At 40.2% G+C, this 19,120-nt stretch overlaps 3 protein-coding genes and 3 long non-coding RNA genes across 7 annotated transcripts in view; 3 read left to right on the top strand and 3 right to left on the bottom strand.

The window, feature by feature from the left end:
• The window catches only part of LOC124329250, a 409,843-nt gene that overhangs the window by 118,418 nt on the left and 272,305 nt on the right, over window positions 1-19,120 (top strand). The gene's annotated exons all lie outside the window — the stretch shown is intronic.
• LOC124329276 lies at window positions 1,640-2,301 on the bottom strand. 2 transcript variants are annotated; one of them, XR_006916722.1, is made up of 4 exons: window positions 2,262-2,301; window positions 2,059-2,198; window positions 1,850-1,976; window positions 1,756-1,768 (listed from the first exon to the last, which is right to left on the bottom strand). It is a non-coding gene; the product is annotated as an uncharacterized LOC124329276 (long non-coding RNA). The 2 variants fall into 2 exon arrangements; XR_006916723.1 differs by lacking the exon at window positions 2,262-2,301 and having other exon boundaries at window positions 1,640-1,768; window positions 1,856-1,976.
• Window positions 3,166-5,888, bottom strand: LOC124329168 (Y-box factor homolog). Its single transcript, XM_046788213.1, has 8 exons — window positions 5,715-5,888; window positions 5,441-5,504; window positions 5,282-5,315; window positions 5,083-5,220; window positions 4,886-5,018; window positions 4,619-4,827; window positions 4,272-4,553; window positions 3,166-4,208 (listed from the first exon to the last, which is right to left on the bottom strand). The coding sequence occupies exons 1-8, from the start codon at window positions 5,773-5,775 to the stop codon at window positions 4,161-4,163; spliced, it is 969 nt and encodes a 322-aa protein (XP_046644169.1). The 5' UTR covers window positions 5,776-5,888; the 3' UTR covers window positions 3,166-4,160.
• LOC124329282 lies at window positions 6,161-6,896 on the top strand. Its single transcript, XR_006916729.1, has 3 exons — window positions 6,161-6,264; window positions 6,326-6,423; window positions 6,491-6,896. It is a non-coding gene; the product is annotated as an uncharacterized LOC124329282 (long non-coding RNA).
• Window positions 7,000-19,102, bottom strand: LOC124328978 (E3 ubiquitin-protein ligase UBR3-like). Its single transcript, XM_046787833.1, has 22 exons — window positions 18,954-19,102; window positions 18,733-18,845; window positions 18,468-18,650; window positions 18,240-18,396; window positions 17,988-18,173; window positions 17,790-17,922; window positions 17,587-17,716; window positions 17,393-17,526; window positions 17,110-17,338; window positions 16,869-17,048; window positions 16,483-16,709; window positions 16,191-16,346; window positions 12,713-12,894; window positions 12,512-12,645; window positions 12,286-12,428; window positions 12,029-12,195; window positions 11,693-11,951; window positions 11,261-11,423; window positions 8,328-11,191; window positions 8,117-8,248; window positions 7,920-8,059; window positions 7,000-7,862 (listed from the first exon to the last, which is right to left on the bottom strand). The coding sequence occupies exons 2-22, from the start codon at window positions 18,767-18,769 to the stop codon at window positions 7,745-7,747; spliced, it is 6,054 nt and encodes a 2,017-aa protein (XP_046643789.1). The 5' UTR covers window positions 18,770-18,845; window positions 18,954-19,102; the 3' UTR covers window positions 7,000-7,744.
• Window positions 13,390-16,173, top strand: LOC124329044. Its single transcript, XM_046787980.1, has 4 exons — window positions 13,390-14,338; window positions 14,419-14,560; window positions 14,624-14,802; window positions 14,871-16,173. The coding sequence occupies exons 1-4, from the start codon at window positions 13,589-13,591 to the stop codon at window positions 15,993-15,995; spliced, it is 2,196 nt and encodes a 731-aa protein (XP_046643936.1). The 5' UTR covers window positions 13,390-13,588; the 3' UTR covers window positions 15,996-16,173.

Raw genomic sequence — 19,120 nt, 5'->3', positions numbered from 1 at the left:
TTAACCCATTGGCTGCCACGCCATACAACCCGTAGGTTGCTCTCTACTACTCTACGCGTCACGTCTTAAGGATCCATGACCAAGGTGGGACTTGCCATTGCTGACAAGTCCGGGCTGACACGGTGACAGGAGAAGATGGAATGCACAACCTCTAGAATCCATCACCGTATCGACAAGGGGGAAGTCCCTATGGTGCATTGCCTAACAGGCGCCTTGCGGCGAATTTTGGGCTGGTGCGACTGTCCGACCCCGCGGCATGAAAACCACGAGACCGAACAGCGCGGCCCGTGCTAAGGAGCTAGGGGAGAACAAAGGCGTGGCAGCCAACGGGTTAACTAACACAAACGCAATAATACCAACAATACGATGATCCACGTTGATGATGAGTCTCGGTGTCGGTCGTGATTCGACCGAGTTTCGTTCGCACCAGGAGCAGGGGCAACATCCGACGGAGACCGGTGACGACTGTTAAAGATGAGAAAATCCATCTTCTCGACGTATCCTCTGCATTACCTGAATAAAGACAAAAGAATTCTTATTAAATGACATGCCAATAAAAGTTACATAATACATATAGGCCATCTGGTTTTTCAGCTCAAAGATTTAAAAATGCAATTTTTTAACTTAAAATCAAGCTAGCAATATTGAGAACTATAAACAGAACAAAGCTCACTTGCTAGTCTAAAAAAAAAAATTCCGGAAGTATACCGGAAGTAACCACAGCGCCTCAACCATTGAGCTGTCATCAAATTAAACCACATATTCGTGAGATCTATGAAATTTGGGATCGATTAGGTATGATTTAAACGAAATCGAAAATTTGGCCAAAATCGAAAGTTTTCCTGAACTATAATAGTTCAGGATAATTCTCGAAACCGGAAGTACGCGTACGGACAAATAAAAACATGAACTTTACCACAAATTTGACGAGGATCACTAAGATGTGGTTCTTTTGTACGACGAATGAATATTTACTGAACTACTGACTGAAATGAGAAAACCGGAAGTAGAAAAAAAAGCAATTATAGAAAATTTTACAAGTGAGCTTTGTTGGTGGAATAGTTATAGTCAGTTTTCACAAAAAAATTTTCACACAATAGCTGCCAATAAATGTTTAAAGAGATTTGCAAAGTAACTGAAATTGACTGTTTTGACAACTGACAATTGTCGAAAAGCCATCTAGCGTTCGAAAAAAACGTCTAAGTTTGCGCGCAATTAGGGCCTGATTTCGGAATTATTACAGACACAAGTAAGTAGACTATTAGAATAGATAATCTACAAAAACAAGTAAATTGTCGGGTACCTGGGCATAATCCCATGGTGAGTGAATGCAGGTGTGTAACAGCGCCACGGAAGTGACCACTGAAGTTTTCCAACTCGTCAGCGAAGTAAGAAAAGTTTTATTTTTGTGGAAGAAGCTGTGAAGCAGAAGCTGGATGAGCGTACGTCGGGAAGATAGGGATGGAGCAGAACGTTGGTGGAAGTCCCTCTTCTGTCATGGACAAAACCAAGCATTGGCTCAAGGAGGTCCGTGCCAGGACCGCACGAAATTGCGTTGTAGATTGACACTATGGCGGCTGGGCAACTTCTCAGTCATTAAACTCATTGCAGCATGGAAAAAGGTGATAACGATGCTTTCCTTTATCATTTGGGTGATGCAGGTGATGCATTCAGTAAGGCATTTGACTCTCATCAAGCAGATCTGGTACATTCACATATGGCAGGTTATTCGCTTCACACTCCTCCTCATGTAACTGAAACTGAAACTCTACATTGCAATGAGATAGGGAAAATTATCAACATTATTTACAAATTTACACAAATTTATACACGAAAAATAAAATTCCACCTATACCTCAGCTGGATTGCCTTCTAAACGGATGTAGAAACAGTCATAATAACAAACATGCTGTCACAGGTTACACCATCAAAATTGAAGATTCGGAAAAGATCCTATGGTCAATGAGCAATAATACCTATGTTATATGAAAATATGAATTATAAGTCTTAATGCTTCATTTTTATGGTGTGCTAGTAGTAGTAGTAATGGGAAAATACCTCATCTCGGCACATTTGTCTAATTCCACTGTATATGGGCTTCAAATATAAGTTTCAGGCTTTCGACAGCATTAGGATCTAATGAACTATGGAAAGTGACTGAGTACAAAGTCAACTTGTTGGAATGACTGAAAGACTTTCTAGAATTTGAAGAAATGGGTGTAATATGTAAAAACAAGGAAAATAGGTCAAGATAAACCTACACAAAAGAAATTCAATTCGGTATTTGGAGTCACAGAAAAATAATTATAAAATAGCAACAATTTGTTTCACCATGTTTTTTTTAAATGCAAGCTGCAGGCTATTCTTCTTGTTTCTTGACAAATCAATTGAAGTCAGTGGCATCTAGCGGTCAGTAAAGAACCAGTACCAAAAGAATAGCTAAAATCGGGATTTTGGGAACTCCAAATCTCGATTTTGGCCGATTTTCTTATATTTTTTTACTGACACTTCTATTGCACGCAAAATGAATATTTACTGAACTTCCGTACAAAATCCAAAATCTTGGTGATTGTCAATTTCTTTGCTTTGTAGCCACAAATCGTTTAAAATTTTACATTTAGGCAAGACCGAATAGCTCGGTCATATGTACCTGCCTGTTAGAAGTTTGTTGCATACTTTCTTCCAGGAAAGTGGAAAGTAATTCTGGTGTATCACTACGAAATGAACACTACGAAGTACGAACAATATTGAAGAACCAATTATTCCGAGTCAAGAGATACTTCGTAAAATAAAGTAAATTAAATCGTCTTGTTTATAATTTAGTGACAAATTTTAAGATACTTCTATACTATGAGAAGTAAAAGTACCATGAATGATAAACCTAATGGGACAACAGACATTGAATAAAATGACTCGTACTGTTCGACTGCCTTCACAACCGATGATATTCGATGTAAGTCTCATACTGAGTAATCCGGGGTAGATAAGATGTATTCCGTCCGGATCATCCCAATATCTGTTTGTTAACATACCTATTCTTTCACACAATACGGAATAAAGGTTTTGAATAAAAAGTTAATTATCATTTAAAATTAAATATGGAAAAATATTTTTGATTTAAAATAACACTTAAAAATCAGTATTAAAAAGTACAAAAACATGAACAAGTGTCTTTGCTGTTGTATTGACAAATCTTTAAGAGCGTTTCTTCAAGTACAGACTCAGGGATTCAGCAGTTGCCAATAGAGTAGCATGTGGATGAGGATAAGTTAGAATTAACTTTGGAGCGAAAAGTCAAGGTTTACGTGTCTGACTCATCGAAGCGGAAAAACTATTTTCCCACACAATGCAGTTGAACAAATCTACCAAAACACTTTGCTGTCAAAGCTTGAGGTTTCACAAAATCAAATTCAGATTTCAACCAACAGATTTATAGAATGAAAAAAAAAGTGAGCGATTCGTCTCGAGGAACAGAAGTTTCATAGACGAACGATTGCCTCGATCTTGGTCAATTACTTAAATCCCGTTTAAATTTAAGAGCTGGTAAAGAAATTTAACATAAAAAATGGTCAAATAACAAAAAACGGCAGCACTTTCTTTAAGGCGCGCAAATTTTGTACTTAGTTAACTGACTAAATATTACATGTGGTTGCAGTAATTTTCCTATAACCCAAAATTATTGAAAACAGATTCAAAACTCGGGACAAAAAAAAAACGGGATGGAAAAGTATTAAGACCGAGATCGAGCACAAAGGTTTGGCTACACATTTTCTGCACAAATGGTTCGTAATCAAGCACACGTGTTGACGAGAGCAATGCGGAGGGATGTAAAGCCATAGCTCAGGTCCTTTACACGATAATAAAGAAAAAAAAAATATCGTTTCGACCCGCTTACAACCGACGAATTTTCCAATCAAAATTAAATTAAGACAATTCCCTCTTGTTTTACGCTAGAGTTAACAATTCTAGTCATTATTTGTAATTTTAGGTGGAGAAGGACGACCAAGAAAAGAAACGCTAAGTGTCACCCAACAATGACGTCTTGGTACCGAGACAAAAACAAAATGTAGAGGAATAAGCCAGGGATGATTAAATTCCCGTCCGATTCCCCATCATTCCCCACCCTTATGCGTACGCTCCCTTCTTGAGTCATCATGAATTTACGCGTTGCTCTCATTACTAGTGGCATTCATAGACTGCCCTTCAACCTGAAAATAAAAAATTGTGTGTAAGTTATCTGCAGCTACAAAACAGTTTCGTAAAATACTGACCTTTCCTTCAATTCCCTCTCCGGAGCGTGGTCTGGCACCACGGCTGCGTCCACCACGTCGACCTCTGAAAGGACGTCCGCGATACCCCCCACGAATGTCGCCAGAGCCGTCTTCTTGAACTCCTTCGGATGATTCTTGTCCAACTCCTTGATCGGAACGTGCTCCACGTCCACGTCCGTAGTAGCCACGAGCGCGAGCGCGAGCCCGAGGACGACCACTTCCTCGGACACCATCACGAAGACCTCCGCGAGAACCACGAGATTTGTTTTCTTCTCCACCCTCCTTTAACACAAAAAAATATTAGAATCTTACGTTTCACACATAAGGGATGAAAAGAAATCATTTACTTGATCAGCATCGCCATCCATATGAGACTTGTCACCAGAAACTTCTTCGCCTTCTGTGTTCTTACGGGGACGATTAAAATATCGAGGGCGGTAGCTTACTCCACGATAACGGCCACGGAAACGACCACGAGAAGAACCTTCTCGTGGAGCATTTGATTCATCATTCTCTTCATCTCCCTCTCCGCGTTCTTCCGAATGATCTTTACCTTCTATAAAGTGGAAAGTTTTAAGAAAAATTCCTTTAACTTGAGATCAACATTGTGTTACCCTCATCTCCTTCACGACGTGATCCTCTTGGCCTGCGTCGGTACCCACTACCTAACCCACCAGTACCCCCAGCTCCGCGTCTACGGTAGCCGTACCCACCAGGACCACGCCGATCGGCAGCATATGGAGAACCCTGTAATAGAATAGAAAATTATACTAAGTGCTATTTAAAACACTGTGAAATTTTGAATTATTACCTTCACTGGTTCGCCTTCTGGCCCAGTAACATTAGCTGCTTCATGGCCCTTCTCACCAACAACCACATCAAACTCGACAATTTCTCCATCTCCAACACTTCTAACAGCTTTCCTGGGGTTGTTACGGGAAATGGCCGTCTGCAAGAAAAGTCAACAATTATGTACTTGAGCATAAAAGACTTGATTAAAAAATAAATACCTGGTGGACAAAGATGTCTTCTTTGGTGTCATTGCTGAAAAAAAAACATAATGAATTAATAAACTTTGTCTCGTAAGTTCTAAATTTCCATAAATATCTTAAATGTAGGATCATGAAAACATAGAATTTTTCCACAAGGATTATAAACTTTTTTTTTACCGATTGATGAAGCCATATCCACTCTTCACATTGAACCATTTGACCACGCCCGTCACTTTGGTAGCTGAAAAAGAAAGATAAATTATTATTAGTAACCCAACTAACGAAAATCGTCAAGCCGAAAAACAAAACACTATTGCAAGCTATTGGCATAGCATCGTCATGGCGGCTATCGTAAACCGAAGCGTCCTCCATGATGTGTTCGCACCACGCCGGTGCGGACCATTTTATTTTTATGAAATCACAATTACTTAACGATTCTACAATGTCTTACCAATGACTTGCTTTTCCGGGGCAGCCTTCTGCTGTTCGGGCTGGTTTTCCGGGTCGGCCATGATGTTTAAATTGGCTAAAGATGGTAAAAGGACCCACACTCCTTGATGGTAGCACTGCACGCCCTTCCTTTTGATCTATCAGTCGTTCTTCTGTTTCTGCAGACGCTCTACAGTGGTGCCACTTCTGCAGAAGTCCACGCTAACTCACTAGCATCAAAACTATCGATAGATAGTGCAATTCTAATGCGCGATTCGGCGATAGTATAAAACATTCTTTTTATATCTTATTCATTTCTTGAAATATTATCATAAGTTTCGAAGCATTCTAAGATTTATGATTTTTCATTTACCGATTACCAATTCTACGTACATTTATTTTTATTTTGAAATAACAAAATTTGGTTTTTCCTAGACTGGCAAGATAAACCTAAAATAAAGACAGGCTAAGTTAGGTTTTTAGCTTTTTACTACAATGAAATTGAAAATGAAGTCTTTAAAAATCTATTGAAGTAAAATTTAGAATTATTATAATTTTGAAAGAAGTTGAATGTAAGTTTCCGTATTTTATTCTCTCCACTATTGCTTTATTTTATTGCTTTTATTATTTCAGCATGATGAAGTATACATAAAGAGCGACAAAGGGAAGTAACGGCCTAACGGGGGTACTCTTTTTCCATTGGATGGATTGGAAAGCCTGTTATACGCTTGGTGAGCTCTAGAGATGGCGTTTCCGCTTCGGTTCAAAATTAGATTATTTTTTTTTTTCATATTTTAGGTAGCAAAGGCACGCCCCAAGCCCAAGGTGAAAAGGCACAATATATTCAAATTCAATTATGTTTTGTTCTAGTTTTTTGTATCATCTATAATAATATCATATATCATAATGGCTAAAGTAATGCTGATGGCAAACTGCTTAGAAATGCACAGATTACGCAATTCACTAAGCGTTTTGTAATATTATATTTTAGTTTTTACTTTCTAGTGCAAGAATCTTCCCTGGTTAAAATAAGAAATGAATTAAGCTCTTATAACTAAACTGTTATTTATTAACTATAACAATAAAGTTACACTCATCCCTTGAAATCGTCAAATTCTTTATTGATATTGAATTCGAACGACAAACCTTTTAAGGAACACTGTACGTCAAAAGCGAATATAAGCATGATAATTGAGAAATTTAACAAAAGACTTGGTGGCAGATGCCAAACTGCAATCGCATCGTAGCTAGTTTCTGTTATCGGTTATCCTCACGTGTTGGTGTGTGTGATACATGATACATTATAATGCCAAGGTATTCGCAGAGCAATACTTGTTTTTGTGTTTTTGTTTTTTTGTTTTACTTAATTACAATTTACCATTTTTACATTCATCGGCGAGGAAATGGGAAATATTACCAATAACATTCCAGTGTCTTATTGTATAGCGTGTAAAATAGAATGAGGGGGGGGGGGGAAGATCAACGCATTAGTGGCTAAAACAAAATTTGTCTTAGGTTTTTTTTTCGTAAAATTGGGCTGTTTCATACGTCACCTCATTTCACATTCTTTCCTCAACAAAAAATGCCGAGTTGAATCATTTAAAAAATGGATAGTGTACTTTTAAGAAATTTTATGGACGATCAAGGCAAAAACATTGCAAAAGAAACCTTCGGCTGAGAAGTTAATGTTAAAGGCACAAAAGGTCTGATTTCACTTGATGAAGGTTGTAATGAAAATGACACATCGATGCTCAACTGATTACTCAATATTTTCGAACTGTGCGCAAGCTAATTAGTCTCATACATCTTTACAGCAAAAGAAAAAAAGAAAAAGAAACTTAAGATTGAAAAACCAAAGAAAAATAAGCTCAGCAACAAACGTTTACAGAATAAATTAGGGTATAAATGAAATTGTATCTACAGTACAAGTGATTTTCAATTATATTATTAAAAGTTAAATGAAGAAAAACTCACTCAGTGCATCAGTAAGTGTCCGCAACAGTGTATCATGAGAGATTCCGACGTTTTCAGTGAAGTGAAACTAATTTTACTTTACAATACATCGCGGTGCCAAATCCATTTCTTGCTGGTGTGATCAAACCGATGGGATAACCATTGGCTTTGTAGCAATGCGTAACGTTCCTTACTTAAATACAACGGTTTTCCACGCCTAAAAGTTAAATTATGTGTGAGGTTTAGTTTTCTCTACAACATTAAAATAAAATACTTAAGCTCGCGATCTTCTTCTCCAAAAGCGTCAAGGTAAACGGATCCCCAAAGACAAGCTCGTTTTCCGCGGATCACAATAATAGTTGAGCTATTAATAGCAAGAAAGATGGCTGTTCCAGCCCCACAGTCAATCGAATGCTGTAAACAAAATAGATTAGAAAAGTTTACAATTGTTTGTTTTACTAGCATCTATACCTGCACAGCTTCGTGAATATTTTCTTCTTTGCAACAGTTTTCTCGAAGACAGACAAGAGCTCCGCACACTAGACACAGACTAGGTTCCTTTGGAACGGAGTTGCATTGTGGACAAGATTTGTGATGATAAAACTAAATTTAAAAAAATATATAAATATTATAAAAAATAGAGCCTTTGGCTAAAAAAGTATCTCATTAAAACAAATAATACCTTGAAAAGTGTATCATACGAATTAGGAAGTGTCAAAAGTCGCGGACCTCTCCATTCACGATGCTGCATTAGAAGATCTTTGGCTGCCAATAAATTCCTGGAGTTTCCGAGGAATTTGCGGAGTTCGTGGCACCAATGGCCAATAATAGCATTGGGCGCCAGACAGGAATCAAATTTCATTTCATAGCTGATGTTCAAGTACGAACAAAGTTCAACGAACTCTTCGTGATCAGTGTGACTGATCCCAGAAGAAGGAAGTGCGTCGCCGAATAAGTGAAACTGCAATAACGATGCTATGCGAAGAAAATGCAAAGCCATTTTGTACAAAGGCTGATGAATATCACCCTCAACATTCAACATCTTATTTTCGTTGAACCCGATGTCGATGTCGTCCTCCCTGTAAAGATGGGCATCTTCCATGTTGCTAATCACAAACGACATTAGAGCTGCAATATTCCAATCGCTCAGAGACACCGTCTTGTAAAGCGCCCGCTTTTTTTCGCCCAAACGGCAACTCAGCTGCACAATTATTTGAACCATGGTAAGATTGAAAAAGCGCTGCAGTAGGCAAACGAAATGCCGTTGCTCCAGCGGAAGAGGAAGAATCAACACCATCTGGATGAGAAGACAAGGAACATCCTGAATCAGCAGAGGGACTTCCATTTCAGAGGTGTTGGCTAAACTGCGGCCGAAAGATTCACCGATATCAAGTCCAGCTGTTCGTGACCAAATATGCTGGTGCGTTCTGGTGCTAAGTATTTTGCTATGGGTGGCCAAAACGTGAAGCAAAGGAAGTAAACAGGATCGTTTCGGCAAAAGGGACCAAGGGGAAGTTGAGTGAGACATGGCTTGAGACGACGATCCCATGCTGGATCCGCTGGGGGTCGGTGAAGAGGAGAAGCGCAGCTCTAAACCGGGGCTAATCCAACTAGCACTCGATGTTCCAGGCGTGGGGCTCGACTCGCCAATAGCTTGACCGTGCATGCTAGAAGTTACGTTCGAAACTGAGGAACAGTTGACTCCAGAGGAACCCATGGTTAACCCCGAACTTTGGATAATCGAGTCGTTTCTTTGCATCAGCTCGATCTCGAGATTAGTTCTCGCTATCGACTGGACAAACAGGAAGAGACTAGCTGGACTAGGGGTTGAGGTGATTTGTCTAAAGCGCGGAAATGTCGCATTGGTCATGTCTTCCATGACGCGTCCCATGGCTTCCATCAGGTTTGAACCGAGGTGCGGCGATATAGCAGGTTCAGCGCCCAACATGTTCTTCACTTCTTCGCTGGCTTGGTTGAGGCAAGGCACCATCCTAGTCGCTTCGTTGGATCGCCCTCCCTTGGCGCCATACAATTTGGTAGCTATAGGTAGAGCCGAGTTGGCCAGCTGTCGGCAAAGCGGACAAGAATACTCGCCCCTCTCAACATTGAGACTCTGCTGTCTTTGTTGCGACCGCAGAGATTGCAAGTACTGCTTGTGACAATCCAGATGCAAATAATGGCCGCACGTGTGAACGTAGACACCGCCTTCGTAGCCGATGTTGAGTGAGGTGAGCCACGAGCTTTCGTCAAAATGCTGGCGCAAGTTCTCCACCCTTCGATTCATTTCGACGTGAAGGGAATCCACTTTGTCCAAATTGAACCGATCTTCCTCACAGACGGGCAACGCGAGGCTGGATCCGCTTGGCCAATAACGCTTGTGAGCCAACACGCTTGTAGCTTGAAGCAATACGACCAGGCACATGGGTCGATCAGAGGTGCTGGGCGAAGCTTGGTTGCAAATGACACAGTCGTATTCTTCTAAATTGTGCTCTTCGTTCGATGCTGAATACGTAGAATGAGCAGAGGAGGGATCAGCTGCTGAAGCAGGGTTTGAAATTAAATTTGCCAATCCCGATCCTTGATAGGTGGTGGTTTCGGCAGATGGGGTAGTAGTGGAGGTAGGACCCACCGAGTTCGCTTCCAAGTCCATCTCCACATCTTCGGCAGCCATAGCTTGCTGCATAAATTGTTTCTGCTTCGTTGCAAATTCCTGTAGTAGACGCTGTTGCCTTTCCTTAATCTTCCTCTTCTTCTCTTTCTCTCTCAATTCATCGGCAGTTTCACTAGGCAAGGAGTCCTCTGCCGTGCGAGGCGGCCATAGCGTTTGCTTTGTCGAAATGATCGATTGCCTGACTCGAAGATCCGTCCGGCTGAGTTTATCGAGCACTTTGCCAATCCAAAATGAGCTGTTGCCAATTCTTCCGTCCTCCTCGGCAGTTGCACCCGATTCGGAAGCAATATCAGATCCTTGATTAGAGTTGTCTGGAAGACGATAGCTATCACTATGTCCGTTGAAAGACGAGTGCAGCCGCAATAAAAGGGAGACGATGGATTCCCTGACGCACAAGCGTTCCCGCTGATTGTCACTCTCCGTCACTTCTTCGTATTGGATGGTGCCAGGGGAAGCATCGGAAAGGTTTGAATCAACTGAAATCTGGCTGGTATACTTGGTGACTTCGTTACCGGAAGTGATGGCGCGGATATTTGGATATGCTAACTGAGGCAACGTCGCGGTCGGTGAAATAGCTCCGGCTATCACCATACTCGCCTGGCCAACGGCAGATAAAGCGGGCATGACACGAAAATGAGACGAGTTGCCTATTCGGCTTGGATTACGGTACACTGAAACAGTGGCCATGTCGGAGGACGTTCCTGGTCTGCTTGAAACAACCGGTACCAATGCCTGGGAGTCCGTCTCGGGCAATGCGAGCAAAATATTTGCCCCGGAGACTTCAGGAACATCCAAATCCATGTCCTGATCACTTGACTCTCCTTCTGAAGTTGAAGAAGTAGAAGAAGCTGAAGATTCCAAATCAAGTTCGGCAGCTGGAAACGAATATCAAAGTAGCGATGCTTAATTTAGTTTCAATATTTAGCAAATGAGCATTACTGTACCTTCGGTGCTGTTGACAGTAACCGCTGTTGAGGTAGTTAAAGTCACATTGTTAACAACCGTGATCACATTTTCTGCCAAACTGTCCGTTGAGAACCAATCATTTAGCTGGAGGTCAACGCGGTCATCTGGTAAATGGATGATTGGTTCACGAATGCAAACCTCCTGTGACACAATTACAAATTAATTCTCGACATCAATTCATTCAAGTGCAAATTTCATTAGTGGGAGAGACACTAAAATGAGTTTAGGGAATTAAAAGGATAATTGTGGTTAATTTTCATTTATCGTTCGTGATGGATGTTTGCTTAACAAAACGTTATTCATTAGCTTTATTACTATCACTAATATTTATTTTTAAATGTATAGTTACTGGTCAGAGATTGATTTTTCAAGTACTTCAGCTGATCATTTTCTAAGTATTTATAACTCACATTTCCTTGTGTTTTCGACTGGTGAACCAAAGACACCGCCATGTCTAGTAGATAGATGACCAGAGCTAAAGATTGCTCGCTCACGAGTGACGGGGAATGGGTTGCTTTGTACAACAAAACAAACAAGATGGCATGGAAAGTCCTCGATAAGAGAACTTTGCGAGGGTCTTCGTAATTTAGATGTGTGGCGATGGGTAGTCGAAACGGAGGCCATAGAGTCCCAGACGAATAATTCGGATATTTGCCACTTTGCCGGACACTAAGAGCAATTTTTAAATGAAATTAGAGGGCGTTTCAAATTAGCGAATATGAAAACATTGATAGAAAATCCCTTACTATTGAGTAAATCGATCCATTGATGTCTGAAAATCTCTTCGGTGCACAGCCCGCAGCAGTACGTATACGGGATCGTATAATTGTTCCCAAACAACGGCTTTCGGTACATACATTCCCTGCTGCATTGATCCACTAGCTTCGAAATTGGGAGCCTTGTAATCAGCGACCTAGGAAAAAATCCCACGACAACGTTTTTTAGCTTCAGTAAATTAACAAATGCAAATGCAAAAGGTTCAGCTTCAAGTTGGAATAAACACCTGAGCAAGAATTGCGTCAAAATCTTTGTTTTGGGGTGCCCCGCATTTTTCGGGTAGCAATTCCATGAGCTGGCTATGCGTGCGGTCACTCATACACAACAGCGATACCATTTCTAATCGATCAAGATCAGATTCATTTGCACCTGAAAAAATTCATGAAAATACGTTGTAAGAAAACTGGCGTTCGCAACTTGTGCCAACATAATATTCAGTAATGTTTTTTTACCGATGTTGGTCCTGATAGACATGAGGCTAGCAATAAACGTTAGGCAGCTTTCTAGCATAGTGGATTCTTGTTCTCCTTCTAGAAAATTCGATTTCAGCAGAGGATTCATGGAAAGAAGCTCCATGACGTGAAATCTGAAACGACAAAGACATTATAATTAAAGCAAAAACGGACGGAAATGATTATAGTTGTCCAACTTACCTCTCGAAAATTGTTGGTAAGACTAAGGTGGGTGACAACTGTGTTGCGCAAATTTGAAGGAGATAAATATCCGCATCCACCATCGAGTTGCCAAAATGACACTGGATGTAAGACATCGCTTGTCCTTTGATTTGCAATCCATTTCGTACCCACAAACCAGAAAGAATTTCATAGAAAGCAGCCTATAAAAAAAAAAAAATACAAAATGTTATGACTTTATAGAAAAAAGAACAAGCAAATTTTTTAAAAATTAATTTAGTCTAAAATAAATTAAGAATAAACGGTTGACCAGTTCGGCATTGGTTGGTTACGTAATGAAGCGAAAATAAATAAATATTTATATTTTTCATCTCTAGTAGAATTTTCAGTAAATCTTTTGAAATACTATTTAAATAGTTAAAGAAGAAAACTGGACGATTGCATCGACTAAATCCGTTATTGTTAACAGCCTTCATTTAATTTTCAGAATTTTGATTTTATTCATAACAAAGTTTAGGGACGACGAAAGAATACGACAATAACAGGAAGGGCAGATCTCAGATGGAAGCAGCAGTTCGACTTACTCCCCCTTCATCGTCAAGGCCTTAACAATTCCCTCTGGCGACCATCTCTGCACCACCTCCTTCTTCAGCCCCCCAAAGACTCTCTTCTGGTACAACTGTTAATGTAGATAAACTCCCAGTCGCCAGCACTACCCCGCTCCAGGCTAGATGTGCATGTCAAAACTACATGAACCACTTGAACCAGCGCAGCCAGGATCAAACCGAGTCGAGTTCTCCGTAACACACGACTCTTCATCTGTTTGGGCAGAAGAGGGGTTGCCACAATCTGTTAGTGCTCCTTTGTTTAAGCTATACGTTCGTCAAAAGTGAGACGATGAAGCCGTTAATCAATAACAAGTTACTCGGTTCCTGTTTACTACTTTTGGTGTTTTTGCAACCCGCCTGCTCAGCCATCGTGGCACACGAAAAAGTCAGAGAATTGATTCATCAAGCTCGAGTGTTCATCAACTCGACATTAAACGATGAAGAACTGCGTTTGTTCGAACTAGAAGGAGACAAAGAAGAAGTGCCAACAGAGTTCGCTCAGCCGTTGTCGTTGCAAATTGCAGTCATGCACGTAACAGATGCCTTGAATCGAGAGATGAATTTACCAAAGTGGCAGGCCATGCTGCGAGCTCTTGGTGGTGACCGTGAAATTCTAAAACGATTCGCGGAAATGCGACCTCACTTTGCCTCACTGGAAAAGAGACTCAACCAAGGACAAGATGGAGGTATCGAAGAGCAACTCAACGAGCTGGCTGCTCTGAACACATCGATGACAACGTGGACTCGTATCTGGCCGCAATTGCAAACATTGATACACACAGTCGGTAATCTACACGACTGGTTCGACCGCTACCAACGTAACGCTGCTGTCGTCAACGAACGCACTTTGCGCGACTATGCTGACACCGTTCATAGCACGGATGGGCTAACCATTGGTCAAGCTTTGATTTCAATCCACAAGTCTGTCTGCCCGTTCACCATGGACGACGCCTACGACGATTACACGGAAAGCGAAAATAACAGCACAGATATCTGTCGCGGAGGAGTTCTGGAGACTTTGCAAACAGCTTTGACTCGGGTTCGAATGTTTAGTATTTTTACGATGTCAAGAGCGGTTTAAAACTAATCAAGGATTTGTTTATATTTTGAAATCAACAGGTCAACGATAGCTTTATCTGCTCTTTGCCCAAATCTACGCACCAACTCGTCTATGACCTTTATGCCCTTTTAACTTTGACTGACGCCAAGGGTTACGCAATGATGCAGTTCTCTTGGATGATTTTGCGTCTATATGGAAGAGGTACTTTTTAAGAGAAACAGACATAACCAGCGATTCTAAGCTGGATTTTTTGGGTTTTTCCAGGAAATAATGCCAACGAGACAGAACAAGCTCGAGTCGATTTTGAAAAGCGAATGACTGAAAAGGCTGAAGCTGCACAAAAAGTGTTATCACAGCTATCCACTTGGATGTGGAAATGCGATCCACCCACAAACGACCAGATAGAGAACGAAACCTACATTCGATTCAAAGAATTATTGCAAGTAAGGCGATTGAGACGTGAAAAGTTAATAACTCCGCCTACTGATACTTTCTTCTTTTTTCCCCTTAGGGTTACGTTGTCAACGAGGTGGATCTCAACCAAGACAACACTTGCAAAGATAGCTGCTCCGCTTACACAAATACCCAAGAAAAAGGTTGCTTCGACAAAAAAATTTGTGCTAGTTCACGCAGATGCTCCAGCGGCCGAATTTACAATTGCGGTTTCATCGAAGCCGATTCAAACATTTGCGTCAACAATTCGCCCGGAAGAAGATACGATTGGATCCAATACAAGAGTGGGAAAGTAATCGGTCAAAAGTCGGAATGCAAGGCGCCCAGCAACAAGAATCACAAAGTCGATTCGTGGTGGCGCTTTCTCTACCACTGCTCCTACTGTATGTGCCTGTGTGATCAACCAGGGCTACAATCCGACCGCTACGTTAGCCTACAATCCGCAATGGCATCTACTTCCAGCAACCGACTAGTAACGGGAGTGCGGTTCGTAAAAATTAACCGCATTCTTCACATTCAAATACAAGAAGGCGAAGCCCTACCAAGAGGTTCAGTTAACGAATCAACGGTCCAATGGCTGCCTACACCGCCTCTTACTGTATTAAAGGGTAAAGAAGAATCGGTAGAAGATGGGCTTGGCTATGCCACTTTGCGCTATGAAGAACGAGCAATTGACCTGGATGATTTAGTTGCTCCGAAAGGGCATGTCGTTACTGGCTTGCGTTTCCGAAAACTGGGTGGACACTTGAATTTGGAAGTTCAAGCGTCGCCCATCGATTTTACGACTGGAACAATCGACAACGAACGGGCCATTTGGTTATCCAACGACAACACTCCAGCCTCAGAATTAAATCCGCGTACAAAACTTGCTCTTTTGTCTCCTGATGTGCCCACTCGTTCCCTAAAGCCTTCAATTCCAGATTCAGCTTCAGATCAGTTCGTTGAATTCCAAGTCTCATCACTGGAAAAGGACGTTTCTCAAAATACGGTGCCATTTATAGAATCTACTCCTGTAACTAATCAACCATCAACCTGGTTGACAGGAATCGGTATCTATCACAAAGGTCAGCCTGGATATGGTGGGTACATCGCTCTCCGCATCGCTACTCTCAACTTTTCGCATTACATGATTTTCCCATCAAAAGAATTCAATTATACATCCGCAGATGGCATTGCTAATTAAACGTCTGAATATCCATATTAATTAATTGAGTTATTCTGTGGCGCTACTTGATTTTTGCAGTCGTATGCCTACCATGCCTTATGCTTCTATTACTCCGCCATGTTCAAGTAAAAGAATTTGAAATAAACATAGGACGCATGTCAATTTCAATTTCCGAGAAATAAAAGAGAAAACGTTACTTGCGCAACGACTTACTTGAATTCGAAGAGGATGCATCATAATTAACTGGAGAAGGCTTGCAGGTGGTAAGGCATCTTTCAAAAGTATTCCTTGTGCCCGAACAGCTTGACAAGTGAAAGCTGCAAGATAGCGATGGAGTGGGATGTGAAAGCTAACTTGATAGGGATCCGTCTGAAAGTAAAAAAGAAATTGACGATATAATAATAAGTATGAAGATGGCTGTCATCGCTTTTCTTTACACGAATATTCGTTTCACATGCTGAATCTAGATTTGGCATTAACCACAACAGTGAAATAAACTTCTTGCCTGATCAGGGGATTTAAAGTTGATAGCTTCAAGCCACTCTTCTAATGCTGCTAAACAATGCTTTAACAACATTTTAGTGAGGTGAATGGAGCCTGTATCCCGCAGATGAATAGCCAATGCCCACATGGCAGAAGCAGGTGCTTCAAGTTCAGCTGAAAACGCAGCATAGTAAGTGTTTGGCTCGAATTCCACATGGGTACTCAACTCTCGCTGATTTACATTCATTCCTGTTAAAAATTAAAAATAATATTATATTTTACGTGAACACTAGAAACTCTTAAATTTTGTGATAATAATTAAAAAGTACTGAGTACCCTACAAGTAGAATTCACAGTAAAGTAGTTAATTTCATTTAATTCACAAAATGAGAGTAAAATATTGTTTACCTTGAAACATGCTAAGAAATGAAAACCACATCTCCAAAAGACTGTCATCTGAAAGAAATAGGAGCGCCACTGGTCGATGAGACAACAAATTGCTTAAATCAGAAACAAGTGGCCAATAGCAGTGATCTCGCATAACATGCTTGGAACAATCCACCACAAAGTGGAAGTTTTTCTTTGGATCTGCACATTGTGAAATAAATTCATAAACGTCTGGAATTTACAAGATCTATGACAATATTACCTTGCAATGTACTAGGTACGAGAATTTTACTCATCATATCCCGCAATGAGACAACCATCACATGCAAGAGATGGAGTTCTTCCGCCATTTTTGTTGCCAATTCTTCATTGCTGAATAACTGAACACTAACATGTACAACACGATTGCTAAGTGTGTCGGGATCTGATGATCCCACCAACAGGCGGGATATCCGTGCATAATGTAACACAAAGGCACGTGTAAATGCTTCCTAAAATGTAAACAAATTAGCAATCGCATTTTTCATGAAGAATAACAAATTTACCTTATAATCGGGATCAGGTAACATATTCAATAGAAGACATACTAGCTTTTGAGGAAATTCAAACTTCACAGTCCAAAACACTAGTTCTTCAAGAAAAGTACGATGAACAAGACTATCTTGAAGTGCAGGATATGCTGTGTACAACAATAAAAAATTGAAGCAAAAGCTAACATTTTTATTTTAGGTTGTTATACCTTTATATTCATCTGGTGGTTCAGGACCTGGAAGACTTTCTAGAGACTTTTCATACATCCTTTGTGCCTCTTTCATAAACTGAGCATATTCTGAATCACCTGAAGGGACTTCAGTTAGCTGAGCATAAAGCTGTGTAAAGATACAATCACAGTAATTAGTACAAATGAATTGATTTGATTCAAAAAATAACAATTGATCATACTTGTGGGCTAATTAGTGCTGATGTCATGACATGTCTCATAGCTGCTCCCATTCCACTATAGTCATGCAACATAGTGATGAAACAGTCTGCATCTTGAACAGATTGGAGTTGATCTTCCAAAATATCTGGTATACTGAAAAAAGGATGAATATGTATAAACAGTCTGTGAACACAGAGAAAGGATTAAACAATTCTTACCTGTGTGATCTCAAATGTTGAATCAATCGTAAAATAATTAGTGGCATTACAGCTTGAGAAACAGCAAGCAGTTCAGGTGGCAGAATGGGTTTCCCTACATGAGCATGGGGACCATGACGTTCACAAAAACCAGCTTCTTTCATGACACTAGTATCACCACAATCACATGCACCTCCAGCTTGTGACCTAGATTTTTGAAATAATTACTTAATGAAGGAAGTAATGGGAGTACAAAAATTTTAATGTACATACCTGAACATGTTGAAATCATGACCTTCATGATTTCCTTTTTGAAAACATTCAGCACATAGAGACATACATGGAGATATTCCACATGTCCTACACCGATAGGCAACAAAATTTGCTGTCCAAACTAGGCCACAAGTGGTCCCATTATCATATCTTCTCACTAAGACATAAAAAAAATATGAACATATCTCAACTTTGAGCAATATATCAACAACATGAGTATATATTTACCGATAGAGGCAAATTCCACAGGAGTTTTCCCACCAGCAATCAACCATTTTATCCAGTCAACTGTTTCCAACTCCTCAATAGGTTTTTGGGGATTAAGAAGTGTGCTAAGTAATTCTTTAAGATGCTGAGGATCAGTTGTTCTACTACACTCAGCTTGTATATACACTGCAGCTCCTCTTTTACCTGAAAAGAGGAGATAAAAATTAAGTTACAGAAAACAGAGCTGACCTCAAAACAGGTGGAGATGGCAAGTTGGAATTATTACCTTTGCGCATTAAAATTTGAGATGATGGTGAATGCATTTCTGTAACTAATACTTGAATTTCTGAGCCTTGGTTGTAAGTCTTAACGAATATTTCGAAATCGTATTAAATCCATCTAAATAAAGGTAAATCAAGTTAGAGGCTACAACCAAGAACATGAGAAAGGGCCTAAGTTTTCTATTCTTGGTTTTCGATAAAAATAAATATTCACTAGATTACATACGAGATTCTCCGACGAGATTTTCTGTCAAAACAAGGCAACGTAAATCAAAACGGAGAATCAATCATTATTTTAACAGAATTCCACAATTTCACAGGAATAAGCGAACTGAGAACGTAATCACTAATCAGCTGTAGTATTGAAACCAAAGGCCTTTCTTGTATCTCGCA

Source organism: Daphnia pulicaria, chromosome 3 (genome assembly GCF_021234035.1).
Source record: "Daphnia pulicaria isolate SC F1-1A chromosome 3, SC_F0-13Bv2, whole genome shotgun sequence".
Taxonomy (NCBI): domain Eukaryota; kingdom Metazoa; phylum Arthropoda; class Branchiopoda; order Diplostraca; family Daphniidae; genus Daphnia; species Daphnia pulicaria.
This window is presented reverse-complemented; position numbering and strand designations above follow the sequence as displayed.